A 17,552-nucleotide genomic window follows, 5' to 3' on the forward strand; every position below is an offset into this window, starting at 1 on the left:
TGAATTCAGCTTCAAAGCATACTGGTAGATTGTGCAACTGGAAGAGAATTGCTGTTTGCCTCAAGCACTGTCGACAGTTGGGCAACCACATTATACTAACTGAAGTTTCTGCACCATTTTCAATGGCGGCCCCACATAAAGCACATTGGAGTAGTCCAGTCTAAAAGTTACCAGAGCTTAGATGACTGTAGCCAAGTGATCCCTGTCCAGATAGGGTTGTAGTTGGGCCACCAGCCTAATTTGGTGGGATGCACGCCACAGTACCAACACTGCCTGTGCCTCAAGCTCCTTCAGAGGAGGTGTGGTCCCCATCTACAGCCGACTGCATACCACTCAGCTGGAACCTCCCACAGATAGCATCTCAGTATTACCTGGTTTAAGTTTCAGTTTATTGGCCCCCATCCAAACCCTTATTGCAACCAAGCACTGTTTAATCACATGTGCCATGAGATCAGATAAGAAGTTCCTAAATAAATTTTAGTTAATGAGTTTTGGTTAAGGGTGTTGTTGTGGGTTAAACCACAGAGCCTAGGACTTGCCGATCAGAAGGTTGGAGGTTCGAATCCCCGCAACGGGGTGAGTTCCCATTTCTCGGTCCCTGCTCCTGCCCACCTAGCAGTTCAAAAGCACATCAAAGTGCAAGTGCAAGATAAATAGGTACCACTCCAGCGGAAAGGTAAACGGCGTTTCCGTGTGCTGCTCTGGTTTGCCAGAAGCAGCTTAGTCATGGTGGACACATGAGCTGGAAGCTGTATGCCGGCTCCCTCGGCCAATAAAGTGAGATGAGCGCCGCAACCCCAGAGTCGGCCACGACTGGACCTAATGGTCAGGGGTCCCTTTACCTTTAATGAGGCAAGTAGGGAATACAAATCTAACAAGGAACCTCCAATAGAAAGTATTCAAATATGTGTCTTGAGGGATTGTGGAAGGAAGCCTCCAACTGCCTCAGGATTCCAATTCTTCTTCAAATCTTGTACAGCCCACCATTTCCCCCCACAGTGTACCAGTGTTTACATGCTCAATTTCACAAGGCATTTGTACCTCTCAAGTGTAAGAGTCAAAAGATGCAGCAATCATTTTGGAGCTGGAAAGCCTGGAACTGATGCCTGGCTCACACATGAGCTCACAGGCTGGCCAGAACAGTCACAGGCAGCGATCAAAGTAATGAGAGATAATTGTGTCCAAGGTTGAAGCTGGAAGGCCATGGAGACTTGGCCAAATTGGCAGGGAAGGGGGCACTTTCCCCAAACTTTCCCCAGAGTGTCTCAAGTTTTTTGTTTTCTGAATGTAGCCCGCTTTGTTCCATACAAACAATGGGAGTTAAAGAACTCCATTGACCTAAGGACTTGATGGCCAAAGTCAAAAACTCCTGAATGCTGTGTTTGGGAAGAAGAAACTTGGCATAATAACGTTTCAGATTCCGAAGACAAAATGCAAACTAAAAATTGAAGCCCCACTAAAGTTTTGACAAAACTCATTTGTCTTGACTCCAGGCAAGATCATGCAGTAAGCTGGCTTACTTGCTGCACTCTTCTCCGCTGTTTTATAGACGCAGGTTCTCTCCGTGGTCTCAATATAAACTTCCCTCTGTACATCCAAGATAACATCTGCCCCGTCGCTCTTGGGCCACTCTGCTCCAGCCATGATTTGAGGGGTTCTTAAGCATTAAAGCAGGAAGGAAAGTCACAATGGACACAAGAGTTTTTGGGACACAGTCGACAAACCGTAAGCAGGCCGCAATGTTGCTGTTTATCCCACATACTATAGGTGAGTAGGGAAGCCTGAGGAAATATTCTTCTCCACTTGCCCCACACCAATGAAATGGAAGCAATCTAGTAAATTAAGGCTTGGAAATTCCATCAGTTTCTAGACTGATCTATTTCTCCACTCACAATTAAGTTTCCTTAAATCTATCCGGAATGATCCGGAAGCTGTACGCCGGCTCCCTCGGCCAATAAAGCGAGATGAGCGCCGCAACCCCAGAGCTGTCCACGACTGGACTTAACAGTCAGGGGTCCCTTTACCTTTACCTTTAAGCCTCATGTAGGATTGACTTCCGAAGAACTGAATCCCATCAGAATGCAGGTTGGGGACTGAACGTATAAAAGTTAATGTAACCCATTTCCTCTTCACACCAAAAAACACCCACCCTCCCGATATATAGACACTAGGATATTCGGAAGAAAACTAGACTACAGCTGTTCTCACAGACAACCTGGTTTCCACAGGTAGGGAATTTTAATGCTGGTGTGAATTAAACTATATGATGTACCGCCTGCATTTTGAAATAGTGATGAAGGAAAATTAGTAACACAATAATTTTTCGCGTGTATAGCATCTAGATATAAAAGAGGAACTGAAATGCAGGATACTTTACCTGCATGGCTTTCAGTGGTACAGTATCTGAATTGGTCAAGGAAGTTACCTTGTAATAGGAACAGCCCGTTCTTGAATCCCATCACCTTGAAGAATTGTGTCCTTTTGAGTGGCGCTTGGCTTTTCCTCTGGAATTTTACCAATAGCTTCCTGCTGTTCGGCTAGCAGTGAAAACGTAGGTGGTTAGGTTGTGCATACAGGCATGAGACAGAGGAAAAACAAGAGACCACCAGCAGCAGTACTGTCTACCCCCTCGAGCCATGAATAGATAGGCTAGAAATGTTTTAAATACATGTATTTTAAACAAATGTTAAATTGGGTCCTCCCTTAAAGAGGGCACATATTGTGGTGAGACCCGGAAACTGACACCCTGTGTTGTGGGTGGGTACGATTGGTCAGCCACAACACCCGATTGGAGCTGGGTACAATCCGGCCAATGGTACGCAGTCCAAACGGTTCGAGGGACCTATTTATGCCCATGCATGTGACCCAGAGCTTCCTCTTTCAGCGCATGCATTCGGAACACTCGCCCACCTCTCCCTACTTTTAGGGCCTTGTGTTTGATCTTGGTATGCCGTTGTGTGTCGTCTGTCATTGGGACAGGGGCACGGCAGGAATTTCCCCCACTTGGCTGATTGGCTGGTGCCATTTGGGTTTCGCCTGCCACGTAGCAAATCACCACAACTTGTAAGGTTGCGGATAGGCTCTGGTTTAGGTGATAGGGATGGGAGAACGCTCTCACCATCCCTATGTGAAGGGTATTGTGGTAAAGGAATCCAGGGACTCGATGGTTTGGTCAACCCTGTGAGGGGGTTGTGCCCGTGCCGGAGTCCAGGGGGGACATTTGGGTGGCGGAGATAGCCTGTTCCCGGCTTTCCGCTTATCCAGGTGTTCACCCTTGGCTGACCTATGCTGGAACCCTGGGTCAGCGCTACCTGCATGGCAGGGAGCTAGTCGAACCAGAGCCTATGCAACCAGTCACTTTCTGTAATCCATAAAGTTGCGGCCTAAATTCTGCCAAAAACCAAAATTTGAGTCAAGTGTGAATTTATTTAGGGGACAGGTTTCTGGGTCTGAACACGCAAAAAATGGCTTCTTCCAAAAAGCAGTAGCAAAATTTATATGAAAGATACTGCAACCTATTACATTTTACCAGGCTCTGAGGTGCATCATATAGCACCCAACCTGGAATCTAGCATTTCTTAGTTATCAGCAGAACATTTTGCTGCCCAGACTGATACAGTCTGAGAAATGTGCCCCATTCCCTCTCCACAGGGTGTGCTGACTGGGTTATAGCTCTCAGATCATGGTCAAATATGCATTATTCAAGCTGAAATCCGAGTATCCTCTGTGACTTTCCAAAGGATCTCGAAGCACACCTCTCCAGTTGCACACAACTTCAAATTGCCTGTGTTGCTTATGGAATTTGACTGCCCTAATAATTCTAACCACAGAGGGATATATCTGGGAACAGCAGCTTGAAAGTGAGCCTAGTGGCCAGATCAGTAGCTTGGTAGGGGCTTCAGAAGGTATACAGGCCCTTCTGTATCCAGGGCAGCTGTCTACCAGCTCCACCTGGTATGCAGGCTAAGACCCTCCCTGCCTGTGGACTGTCTCGCCAGAGTGGTGCATGCTCTAATTATCTCCTGCTTGGACTACTGCAATGCGCTCTATGTGGGGCTACCTTTGAAGGTGACCCGGAAACTACAATAATCCAGAATGCGGCAGCTAGACTGGAGACTGGGAGTGGCCGCCAGGACCACATAACACTGGTTCTGAGAGATCTGCATTGGTTCCCAGTACGTTTCCAAGCACAATTCAAAGTGTTGGTGCTGACCTTTAAAGCCCCAAATGCCCTAAACGGCCTTGGTCCTGTATACCTGAAGTAGCGTCTCCACCCCCATCGTTCTGCCCGGACACTGAGATCCAGCTCCGAGGGCCTTCTGGCGGTTCCCTCATTGCGAGAAGTAAGGTTACAGGGAGCCAGACAGAGGGCCTTCTCGGTAGTGGTGCCCGCCCTGTGGAATGCCCTCCCTTCAGATGTGAAGGAAATAAGTAGCTATCTTATCTTTAAAAGACATCTGAAGGCAGCCCTGTTCAGGGAAGTTTTTAATATTTAACGCTGTATTGTTTTTAATACTGGGAGCTGCCCAGAGTGGCTGGGGAAACTCAGCCAGATGGGCGGGGTATAAATTATTTATTTATTTATTTATTTATTATTATTATTATTATTATTATTATTATTATTATTATTATTATACTGTGAAACTGTGCAGGTCTAAAAAAAAATGAAAATGTATTTGAGAGTTTATAGGGATGTGAGCAAGGGAAGAGTGAGACCATGCAATTTCTTCAAAAACTGAGATAAAAGGATGTTGGATTTTTCCTCAGAGAAAAATAAAAGGTGGTCCCCATACTCAACTAAAGAAAGTAAATCAACACATCAAGAGTAATGATCATTGGAGCTGCATTTTAATGCCATCTCCTGGGAGTTGTCAATAAATAAATTAAGAGAAGTATTGCTCCTGTTTTTCGTTATGTATATTAAGCAATTATCTGTTGCAAGTTTGGACAAGAATACCATTAGGCCATATTCAAGCACTGATGTGCTGCAAAAAGAAAGAAAGAAAAAATGCAGATTCACACAAGCCTATATGATTTCAGCATTTGCCAGGGCTGCCCAATACATTTTGGAACCTGAGGCAAACCACAAAATGATGCCGCCCCCAACCAAGTAATAATGGGGGGGGGGGCACTGAGGAGACGGCAGATCCGGCATCCAAGGAGTGTGCGATAGTTGCGGCGGCGGCGGCAGCGGCGATGCATTCCTGCCACCTGAGGCAGTCGCCTCACCTTGCCTCATGAATGGGCTGGCCCTGGCATTTGCACGCCAGCAGTCTACTGCCCCAGAGAACATGTCTTCCAAATGCTATATAGATATGGGTTAGGGGCAGAGAGTGAGTGCCTTTTAAAAATGTTTCCAATGCCTTTCATTAGGAAGAGGATGCATGACTGGATTAACCAAGATACACTGAATTCAGTTTAGCTGCTATACCTTATGGCATACCCTAAGAAGGGGACAGACTCTCCAACAGAGGTTTTTAAATGGAGGTTGGGTGGCCCATCTCTCAGGGACTCTTTAGCTGCAACTCCTGCAGGGCAGGGGATTGAACTAGATGACATTTGGGGGCCCTCCCTGTTAGGATATTGATGTTCCATTCCACCTTAAAACAGATGTGTGCTTTGTTGTATTTCACATGTCTGTTTACTCTCCAGCACAGCTTGCTGGGAATGTCCGTTTGTATATAGCTTTTGCTTATGCTCCTTTTTGCTTGGACACGAAGGGGAGAAGACATGTTTCCCCCTCTGTCCTGATGCTGAATAAAATGCCTGTAAATACACTTTACACAGCCTCTCTCTGCCCTTCTGTTGAGAAAAGCTATTTTCTCTGCTGGCTTGCGTGCTCAGCCTCTGAAGAAGAAGAAGAGTTTGGATTTGATATCCTGCTTTATCACTACCCGGAGGAGTCTCAAAGCGACTAACATTCTCCTTTCCCTTCTTCCCCCACAACAAACACTCTGTGAGGTGAGTGGGGCTGAGAGACTTCAAAGAAGTGTGAGTAGCCCAAGGTCACCCAGCAGCTGCATGTGGAGGAGCAGGGAAGCGGGGAAGCGAACCCGGTTCACCAGATTAGGAGTCTACCGCTCTTAACCACTACACCACTCTGGCTCTGTGAAGGTTTCTGAGGTTCGAGTCGCAGTTTACATGCTGGTCCAAGGACCGGAGATCCAAGGACTGGGCTGGAGGCAGCTGGGGGCCTGCCAATTGCCCCCATTCCCTTGGATTCATCCCAATACTCCCAACTCTACAGTTCTATAACATTGGCAGCTAAATGCCACAAAGTGTGAAAAGGGGATCTACATCTCCAAAACTTGGGGCAATGTGCTGGGTTGTAGCCCATACCTTCTTGGCACATGTTCTCAACTACTTTGAGATATGCATGCTTTATTTGTATTTTATAGCGCCGAGTCCTGCTAACACCTGTGCACACACATCAAGGACATTTCCCCTTGTGTGTGAAATGCCCCCTTAACAAGGTTCTCTTGGACAGCTATGCTGTCTATTGCTGCCTATGCACTCCCATTTACTCAGAGAACTTTCACTGCTGGTTTAGGTAGCGGTGGGCAAATGCCATTAGCCACAATCCATGTACATTCTGTTGTTTCTTGAGAAATAATGAGTTTTGGTGTGTTTTTCCACAGACCAATGTCAGTCCAAATGGAGGAAAAGGACAACATAGCTGTGTTTCACACTGGTAGTATGTGCACAGCCTTCGTGCCTAGCTTAGGAAATGGAGAGCAAGTTGCTAATGTCCCTATAACATCCCTTTGAACTAAGTAAATTAGGAGATGATGACAGAGGCTAGATGCAACTGCTATTCACAGGCTAAAGAATGAAAGGAACACATTGTACATTAACCTCTTCGTGCTTCATTCATGAATTGTTTTCTTTGGAAAGCACACCTCAGCATGGTTTTATGAGAAGTAATCCCTTTGTCCTCCATAAAATTGGCAGAGCACTATTTAAAGTCGCCTATTAAGTGCAAGTAAAATCTTAACAAAATCACAGATCCAAAGAATTGCAGTGGAAAGCTGAGTTCAGAAAGTGCTGTAGAGTAAAAAACCATATCTCATTACAGTGGTATCTTGGGTTAAGAACTTAATTCATTCTGGAGGTCCGTTCTTAACCTGAAACTGTTCTTAACCTGAGGTACCACTTTAGCTAATGGGGCCTCCCATTGCTGCTGTGCCGCCACTGCACGATTTCTGTTCTCATCCTGAAGCAAAGTTCTTAACCTGAGGTACTATTTATGGGTTAGCAGAGTCTGTAACCTGAAGCGTCTGTAACCTTAAGCGTCTGTAACCCGAGGTACCACTGTAAATCTATGAAAGATTTATTTGAACCATAAGCAGTATTGCAACTTTGCTAGATAGAACCCACAGGCAATCGAGTGCAAGGGTTACTGCCATCACACCTCCACTGCACCCTTGGTCATGATAGAGTGGCAAGAGGAAGTTGAAAGAGTGACACTCTTTCCCACTTCCGCTTTCTTCTTTGTGCTTATCAAGCCTCAGATTAATTCCAACTTTTACCCAGTTCCCTTGGGAAAGTGTAAGAGAGAGTGTGTGTGTATACGCACTTCTCTTTCTGCCTTTCTTGGGGAGTGGTTGATGATCCAGGGGAAGAGAAGTGATTGGTGTATGTGCCCATGGCACTCACTAAAAAATCCAAATGTGGCCCCTAAAACAGTGGCCTATGATGCAACACTGTGTCTCTCAGGAATGAATGATTTGATGCAGGAGTGGGGAATGTCTCCAGACATTGTTGGACTACAACTCCCTCAGCCTTGACGATTGTCCATGTTGGCTGGGATTGGTGGGAGATGTCCCTAGCATTCTGCAACCAACAGTGCCTCTAGCTGGCTTGAAAATAGGTATTGTCAGGCAGAACTAATGAAACATAATGTGGACACATTTGAGCTGGTGTCCGTACAGATTCACTAACTCAAAATCAAAGGTGGAACCAAGTTAACCACAATTCCAGGCGCAAAACCTTTCATGTTTTGATCTCTGCTTTCGTTTTTCATTCTAACCACAGAAATGCCTGCAACATGCTTGGTGGTCTTTGGGGTCTTGTGGTTTTCTTCCAACCCCAGCTCAGGACTGGGAGACCCGACATGGCTAGCAGAACTTTGAACTGATGGTTGGCTTTGTGAGCTACCATAAGCAGGCCTAGTGGGTAGCCTTGAAGGCAACAAACCAAGGCTACTGATCTGCTGGCTTTCCCTCTTGTGACTGGAGGAAGCGATGCTACTGGTGACACAGAGTCCATGGTTTTCTGTTTTACCTCCTTATCTGCATGTTCGAGTGAGGCCCCCAACAGAATCCTCCAGCTCTGATCATGACAAAGGCATCCCCTACAGCTTTTCTCTCTTCAGTGTGAGAAGAAAAGGGTTAGCATCAAAGTCAACCCACTTCACATCATTCAGATCCCAAGATGATACCTAGAGATGTGCTAGTCACTCATAACAGTGAACTGGTAGACATAGACCCTTCTAAAATTTGGACCCAGATTGCAGTGAGTTTAATTCACTGCCACCAAGTGCACCTTTCACAAGGTTGTCCTTATGGAGGGGGGATGTTGAAGCAGCACTGCACTTATAAAATGCCCACTGACACTGAGAAGCATGGGAGAGAGATTTGCAACTGCCAAGAAAGGGGTACAGGTAATAATGAATCCCTTTTGGAATTTATCTCTGTAAAATCAAAGAAAAAACAATTTCAAAAGAAAGAAAAGAAATCAGTCAGATATGAGCATGGGGAGGAAGGCGGTTCCCTCTCAACTTTTCTCTGCCTTGCTGTCGATGCCGTTGCGGTCACAGTTATTGTGCTTTCTACCTATGGTGAAAGGGACACAGGTGGCACTGTGGGTTAAACCACAGAGCCTAGGACTTGCCGATCAGAAGGTCGGCGGTTTGAATCCCCACGACAGGGTGAGCTCCCATTGCTTGGTCCCTGCTCCTGCCAACCTAGCAGTTCGAAAGCACGTCAAAGTGCAAGTAGATAAATAGGTACCACTCCGGCGGGAAGGTAAACGGTGTTTCTGTGCGCTGCTCTGGTTCACCAGAAGCGGCTTAGTCATGCTGGTCACATGACCCGGAAGCTGTACGCCGGCTCCCTTGGCCAATAAAGCAAGATGAGTGCCGCAATCCCAGAGTCAGTCACGACTGGACCTAATAGTCAGGGGTCCCTTTACCTTAACCTTACCTATGGTGAAACCCTGTGATTTAGAATACAGTTCAGCTAACAGCATCTCCAGGAGGGTCCCCCAAACTGCTGGGCGTTCTCTACTCCACCTGCTGCACCAAAATCACAGGCACCTTCTTAAGCCTGGAAAGACCTCTGTCCCAGAACCAAGAGTGTTGAGTGTGGTGCATAACCATATGGTGCACCTACTTCCCACTGACACCTTTTCACTGTAATGATCCACCATGTTACAATTAGGTACCCCAGTTATGAATTGCTTACACGTTCCCTAAGGAAGGTGAAAAACATGCCCACCCTCAGCCAATCTGAACAGCATGGGAAATTCCTTCCTGCTCTCAATTCATTATACAGTCGTACCTCGGGTTAAGTACTTAATTCGTTCCGGAGGTCCGTTCTTAACCTGAAACTCTTTTTAACCTGAGGTAGCAGTTCGAAAGCACGTCAAAGTGCAAGTGGATAAATAGGTACCGCTCCGGCCTGAAGCTAAACGGCGTTTCTGTGTGCTGCTCTGGTTCGCCAGAAGCGGCTTAGTCATGCTGGCCACATGGCCCGGAAGCTGTACGCCGGCTCCCTCGGCCAATAAAGCGAGATGAGCACCACAACCCCAGAATCGGCCACGACTGGACCTAACGGTCAGGGGTCCCTTAACCTTTATCTTTACCACTTTAGCTAATGGGGCCTACTGCTGCCACCGCGCCACTGCTGCACGATTTCTTCTCTCATCCTGAAGCAAAGTTCTTAACCCGAGGTACTATTTCTGGGTTAGCAGAGTCTGTAACCTGAAGTGTATGTAACCTGAAGCGTATGTAACCCGAGGTACCACTGTAATCCTGGCTGGCATAGAGGATGGGTGGCCTCTGCTTCTGCTAAGTCAAACTGGAGACAAGCTATGTTGGACGAAGCCTGGTGTCAGCATCTCCAAGATTGCGTCACACAAATCTCACAAGGCTGAAAAATTCCATATTGGAAGATTTTGTCTCCCTGTTCGGGGAGCTCCCAGTCATTCTCAGGTGTTGTGCACTGTGGTCACCCTTCAGAGAGAGCGATCGGATGGGGGAACTGTGTCACTTCTGTCTGCTTGCAGCCATCACCCTCTTTATAGGCACTCTCTGCTACAGTGAAGTCTCTATTGCAGGGATAAATTTGAGGAATAGGGTTGTCTAGCGGCAGGGAGTTCCCCTGGATCTGATTCTACAGGCCTAAACGTAAACAAGTTAATCTAAGCACAAGCCAAATTACCTGTATCGAGTTGAGACCATGGTGGAATCTACACACATATAAAAAACGCTGTGAAAATGCTTTTTAAAAAAAGTGTTTTGAAAAAATACATTGAATTTGGCATAGCTCCCTGATGCCATCTAGTGTCACGTTTGTGTTTTGCACTTTACAACACAGTGAAAACATTTTATTTGTAGATGTATAGCTGAATCCCATTAGACGTCAAGCCTGCAGGAGCCTGTCCCTTGTTACTGCCCCTTCTCTCTCCTTACCACCCTTCTCCAAAGTTACTTGCAGAAGAGTTTTGGAGAGGTACCCCATTCAAGCTGTAAGAACACACCTGCCATCGGACGCAAAATCCAGAAAACTGAAACACCAAAAACCTATTGTGTGAGGGAACTACACGAAAGCAATACACAAGAGAGTGAATAGAATGTCAGCTAATATTAGACATTTATTGATATGAATCTGAGGCTCTAACAGCACAATATGACTTTAATTATGTCTGAGGTTTGTCTCATCTCTCAAACTGGTTTCTACTTTATATCCTTCTTTCCATGGGAATATGCAGTCAACCCCAAAAAACTGTTAATCATGTACAAGCAAATGCTCTTTTAATTTCTAGGAAAATACTTTGAAAATACAAATATAGGACTTTCCATCGTCTTAAAAATGTTGGATAGGATGCATCATTCTGCCAAGTTACTTTCTGGTTATTTTTTTTTTTTAAAGAAAATGTAAACTGATGGAGGGGGATGGGTCACAAGAAATGCAGTTATTCCCTGGAGAAAACTACTGTTCAGTTAGCAAACCATTACTCAGCAAAATAAAACTGCAAGATTAGCATTTCTGCACGTTTTATAGAAATAACACTCTTAGAATTTCTGCATGTAAGATTACAAAAGGCACACTTCTCTTGTTTCTTAATGACAATTCTCTAGATTTCCACAAGTAGTATCTAAAACAAAAACCTGGCCCTAATAATAAAATAATCTTGCGCAGAGAGGTATTTTCATCTTTAGCAGTGTCTATAACTTCCCAACAGAAAATGCATAGTGCAATAGACACTGACATATTCATGTACCTTAATTATATACAGCATAAACCAATGAGGTGTTGCGAAAACTGAAAGTTACAACATGAACGAGGTTCACCGAAGAAAACCACTGAGAAATGTCTAACCTTCTACAGTAGTACACAGGTACTGCACGCAGCTTACAAAAATTAAAACTCGAGTTATAACTACTAAATGAAGCTGCAGTGTTCAAGTGCCATTCTTGAGATGAACATTTATGTGGATTATTTTTTAAAGCTGTGTTCAGAGATTGTCTTGGTAGGGTGTCCATTTTGGGAATCTCAAGCAGCAAAGTGATAGGCCAAATTATTTCTCCAGTATAAAGTAGTAATAAAAGGGCAGTAACTACTGTTAGCCCTCCTCAAAGTAGACCCATTGAAGATAACGACCACTTCTATGGTCTGCTCTGAGGATAACTTGGTTGGCTGCAAGTCAACCCAACATCTTTAAGATGTGCTGAACTGTCTTAGTTTATCTGTAACTGTATTGTTATTTCTTAATATTCATACAACAGGCTTGGCTTCTGCAAATATGTTTTCAAGCAGCTGTTGCTTCCCTGGTGGAGTTGTAGACCCAAACATCTGGTGGCCACCAGCTCAGAGGAAGGCTGCTTCAGAGCAACAGCCAATGTACTAGTTTCATCCTCAGGCTTGGTTCACGCTAACTAGGCAGGTTGGATATTGATATCCCCCTTAACACCACATCTGTATGCGAAGGTTTTTTTAAAAATGGATGCAAAATTCGCTCCTTCTCGGCAATTTGGGGGTGCAGGACATGGGAATGGAAGGGAGTGAGGTAATTACTCATGAGCAACCCTTACAGAAAAATTCATTGGGGTTCCCCGTTATAAATGGAACAAATGGTTGGACTGAGAAGTCATTTCAGATCATTCTCGATGTGCTGTACCCCCAAGATTTAGCCAGCAGCCAGCAATTTTCCCCCAGCTGCTTTGTCCAAGGGAGTTGGTACTGAAAATATCTGTGAGTGCCCATTTCGTTTGTCCAGTTGTGTGTGTTTGAGGTTCATAAGGATGGCTCTTCTGGACGAAAAGCATCATTTGAATGAGCCCAAAATATTATGGAATACAAGGGATGCGATCCACCACATTCAGGCTTTTGCCATAGTTACTATATAAAGAGAATTTAGTACAATTAGAATAGCAGTCATTGTAATACTGCAAATACAAAGTTTTGGGCTCCTGATTAGGAGCAAATGAAAATAATGTAAATGCAACCACAACAATGTTGATTGTTAAGGATGATCTATAGATGAAAATTGAATTCTTTACGCAGAATTCACACATGAGAAAATTTAGAGTATTTGACATGTTTAAGTTTGGTTTAGCACTACCTCTGTTAATAAGCTGCCCATTCCTTTCACTGAATAGTATTTTGGGTGCAATGCTGCAAAGGTAAGATTCCTTCAATGCCTCAGCATATATTTATTTCTTAAATAATGCAGATTGCACAGCCTGAGATCTTAGGCATCCACTGTAGTAACAGGTTAAAAGAAAAGTATATATGTATTCATGACAGTTATCAATCCAATACAGGAGTCTTGGAGAGGGTACACGGTTCTGCAAAAAACTTATTATGCTATATTGGCACTGCAGAAGAATTATGCTTGCAGTAGAAATGTTGAAGATTAAGGTACAAGCCACAAACATCTCAAATTGGCTTATGATTTGCACTTAATCGAAATTAGGACCGTGAGTACCACATTAGTCACTGAGATAAAACTGGATTAACAACAAATGCCGCTTTAATTAGTTTTTTTGATCACATATAATCTTGTTTCCTCTGAATTCAATGTCAAAAACAGCACTGAATTTCTATAGAAGAAAGGCTGGACAGTCTTGTCAATTGTACCTATTAAACTCCACCACGAAGAAAAGAACATAAATTGTACATTCTGAAAGGCATGCGTGGCATCTGTGTTGTCCACACACACAAAGTGAAAGTAAATCATTTTTTAAAGCACACTTAAATGTGCAGAAGCAGTTTGTGGTCATTACGTTGTTTCCTAAAAGTGTCAGCTCAGCTATTTCATGAGAGCCTGGCATATACAAACAGCAACTTGAAACACGCTTAGATGAAAAGCTTTCCTTTAGTTGCTGCCAAAGAGCAATTGTGTAAACTTCCTTCTTTATGAGTTTGGCAGCCCCGTGTTAACATTTGAAAACATAAACGCAAACTTAATTAGATCTTGTCACTAATTATGCCCTAGGTCTACGCTACCTGCTCCTTATTGCTTCACAATGGAATGGTGTACTTTAAAAAAAAACACCACAAATCAAAGGTTGCATTATATATACTGAACTGACAGAAGTGTTCCCTTTAAGACTAGAAAATCTCCACATTTAATTGCAATGCACGGTATTTCACTTGAAACAGTTTTCTTCTAGCTTTTTCTTTATTATTCCCATCACAGTTTTCTTGCTAAGGTTTTTGGTGTTGCTTATGGCTGTTGCTTACAGTGAGGTTTATAACTGCTAGAGAAATAGAGAGTTCACTTCCGCTCAACTTTGGGAGGAGTCTTCCTTCTTGATGCACAGTGTAACGGTTTCTCCGACTGCGCCATAGATGCGGGTTCTTGTGGAAACCTCAGTTTTGAAGCTGGATTGTCCGTTGTCTGCGGACAGCTGGACTTCGGTACAGAAAGATGGTGTGGGCTTGAATGCGGCCCCTGTGGCAGAGGCGTGCGGTTGTGGTGTTGCCATTGCTGTTGTGCAGGACTCGCTGACATGGAATGAAATATTCGAAGGGCCCCTGGACTGCATTCCGGCCACTCTGGATGCTGACATGAAGACCTCTCCTGGGTGATGCCCTTCAAACTGGCTAAAATAGGTCTGCCTTGGCTTAGAAGCCACTGGCCTGCCTACATTCAGTAAGACAGGTTTCCCAATGGTTGGTTTGTTGATTTCGGTCTGGAGCACAGCTATTTCACAAGGTTTGTCTTCTGCAGAGTTAGGATTCCTGTAGGTCTCCCCTTCCTGAGGGACATAGTCTTCAAGGTCCTCCAAAGTTAATGCTTTCCCATTACGAGTCAGGATTTTAAGATCTCGCTTTTTAAGGTCATCCAGCTCCTCCGCTTCCGGTTCATCAATTATAACGTTCTCCTCGGGAAGACCTTCATCTTGCATGGGACCTGAGGTTTCATCCTTGGTAGCATGCTCTTTAAACTCTAGATCTCTGTGTGAATGCAGACAATGATCCTTGTCTACTCCACTTGCCTCAAGTGGTTCATCCACAAAAGTAATCACAGATGGGGTAGCCAATGAGTCAGCCTTACTAACAGATTCTTGAGGGCAACTCTTTCCTTCCAACCTATCACGAGAAGTTTCATTTTCATCACTGATTATTGCTTCTTTGCATTCATCTCCAGGCATTTCAGCATCTTGGGGCAGGGAAGACTTGTCCTGCTCCACTAGTTTGTTGTTTGAGTTATTTGTGTTGGGGTCATCTTCAGGTGAACGCCTGGGTCTTGGGCCAGACAGACTATAGCCTGACACTGAGTCATCTTTATCTGATCTTGCAGGAGACGCCCCTCTTTTCCTTGTGGTTTGGGTGGGCTTCTTCACATTGAACTCAATTATTTCCTCTACTTCAACCCATTTGGGCTTCTGTTCCTCCACAGTGGTTTCTACAATGATACCTCTGACTGCTGCTCCTTGCCTCTCGTCTGGCTCTGTCACAAAGAGTGTAGGAATGGCTGGTCTTTGCATTACTTCTGGGTCTTGCCTGTGGACAGGCTGCCTAATCTTGGTCACAAAAATGGGCTCGGGTGTCGAGTACTCCGATCTTGGAGAGCGAGGAGAATACCCTGAGGATGGGCGGGCAGGAGATAGTCTTCGCTTTACCCTTGGGGTCTTCACCACTGTTGTTATAGTTTCCTCTCTGATGATGAAAAGTTTGAAAATTGTGTTTGTGTGTGCAGCGACATGCTCCCTGCCCGCATCCCACCCTTTTAGGAGGCACACTTTGTTGCATGCGAACACCGAAGAGGTGAGGGAAGCACAGCAGTGTTAGTTTTGCGAGCTTTTCAGCGGTGTGTGGGTTCTACGGTTTGAAAGTGGCCATGCACACCCTGCAAATCCACCTCATATTCAGAAACAGAATCTCTAGTCAACCAGAACATTATCCGGTGTCCTTCTGGTTTTGTACTTTTCTTGAAGGTACACAAATGGCCCAATCCATATCAGGTTTTAGTTGACTATACAGAAACAGTGGCTTTCAAACACTGTCATTCCTCAGATATATTGAACATGTTGCTATTTCACTCCTCCCATGTTTTAAAATGGAAAAAAATAAAAATTAACTTATTGTGACCCTAAGTTACTAGTGGCCCACTAGAATAAACAGTGAATGTAATATAAACACCTGATAGCAATGTTGCTTCATTTATAATTATCTTTGCTCATATAGTATTACTTCCAAAAGCAAACATGAGGTTTAAATTATTCCAAGGTATTATAATAACGTTGCATCCTTTTAGTTAATTGTTTTTGATGTTACTTAAGAAGGTTGCATTTGTATGTGAAGGCAAGCAAGCAAGACTGTGCAAGATCAATCAGTTAGAATACAACATCAAGAAATTAAAGTAAAGCCAAGTATTACAAAAGAGATGGGTGTTGTGTTCAGGAGACTGAAGCATATGCAAGATGTGTTTTACATGGCATTTAAATACAAGAAAGAGTTTCAACAACCCTTTCCAACTAGCATGTTCAGACCTTGGATTCATATTATTTGAGAGCACAGCCTGATCAGCAGAAACTGTTGGGATAAAGAGAAGAGATCCCTTTTCCTTCATGGGATCTTTGTGTACCAGAGAGAACATGAAGTAGAGCTTTGCTCAATCAGGGGTCTGTTGTACTCAGTTTCTGCACATTCCTTTGTTTTCACCAATGCGGGGCATGAAGGGGCACAAAGCTCTTTCCACACTTGGCTAGAGCGTGGTGCTGATAACACCAAGGTTGCAGGTTTGATCTCTGTATGGGACAGCTGCATATTCTGCATTGAAGGGGTTGCACTAGGCAATCCTCAGGGCGCCTTCCAATAGGTAATCTTGAGCGGCTACATGGCTAGGGAATGTCACTGTGCTGGCTGTGTGGTCTCTTGGTTACCTGCCTTCACACGGCCAACAGCAAGATTTATAAATGATGTTGAGGTAGCTGCTAGCATAGGCAGGTGTGGAAAAGGTAACCGGAAGGGTGAATTTAGGAAACACGTTAAGTCCCCCCGTGTCCTTCTATCGTGCTGAATCTCCACTGTCGCCCAGTTCTGGTACAGTACCAACATGAAGCAGTTGTGTGCCAAGAACGAAAACCAGGTTACAATGCCAAATTTTACTAAATCCTTCATTTGAAAAACCCAAACCAACCCCAAAATTATTTTGGTAGATTTAATAGTGGAGGGTGCGAACGAGGAAGAAATATTGCAAGTTAAACGGCATGTTAGTACGCTTTAGCACATTGTTTGAAGTAGTAGTGTTCAGAGGTGGATTCCTGATGTTCCTAATGGCTTGCTGGAACTCCAGTTGACTTGCAAACGGAACGTATCGCAGGAAGAGTTAGACAAAAGCTGTGCCTATGTGCTACTGCTGTTGGCTTTTGCAATGTGGGATGGGCTACAGGTTTGTTTTGCTCACCCATAAAACCTATTGCTTCCTTTTCTCATAACACAAAAATACCACAAGATCTGATGGGATGGGAAAGAGTCACACTTGCATGGCCAATAAACACAGGCTTGTTATTGGGACATGCAGAGGCAGCACATCACAACACGAATGTTAAAAAATATCAGCACTTACATGATGATGGTTTTCTTGGGTACTTTAGTCTCTTGCTCAGTGACTACAAAGAAAACAGTATGAACAGCATGGGGTTAAAGAAAGGCAAAAAGCTGAAAAGATTACATTAACTTTGTTAAGTGAATCAAGGAGGAAAAAACTTGATTGGAAAGAATAATAATTTAGGTAAAAAGAAAAAAACCGAAAACAACATACACCATCCCATCACTGATTTATGTGGTTATTTCAAGTGTTTTTTCTAGTATCTC

At 44.2% G+C, this 17,552-nt stretch overlaps 1 protein-coding gene across 30 annotated transcripts in view; it reads right to left on the minus strand.

Moving 5' to 3' along the window:
* The window catches only part of OBSCN (obscurin, cytoskeletal calmodulin and titin-interacting RhoGEF), a 274,889-nt gene that overhangs the window by 52,570 nt on the left and 204,767 nt on the right, over positions 1-17,552 (minus strand). For 29 of the 30 annotated variants that reach the window (XM_081931293.1, XM_081931304.1, XM_081931294.1 and 26 more), the window contains 2 exons: positions 2,426-2,537; positions 1,521-1,657 (listed from right to left, as the gene is read on the minus strand). In XM_081931293.1, coding sequence (XP_081787419.1) covers positions 1,521-1,657; positions 2,426-2,537 — 249 coding nt within the window. Of the gene's footprint in view, positions 1-1,520; positions 1,658-2,425; positions 2,538-10,855; positions 15,393-17,304; positions 17,348-17,552 lie in introns of those variants that run through there. The other variant, XM_081931312.1, reaches the window with a different exon arrangement.

The sequence above is a fragment of the Podarcis melisellensis genome, assembly GCF_964234715.1.
Source record: "Podarcis melisellensis genome assembly, chromosome: 12".
Classification (NCBI taxonomy): Eukaryota; Metazoa; Chordata; class Lepidosauria; order Squamata; family Lacertidae; genus Podarcis; species Podarcis melisellensis.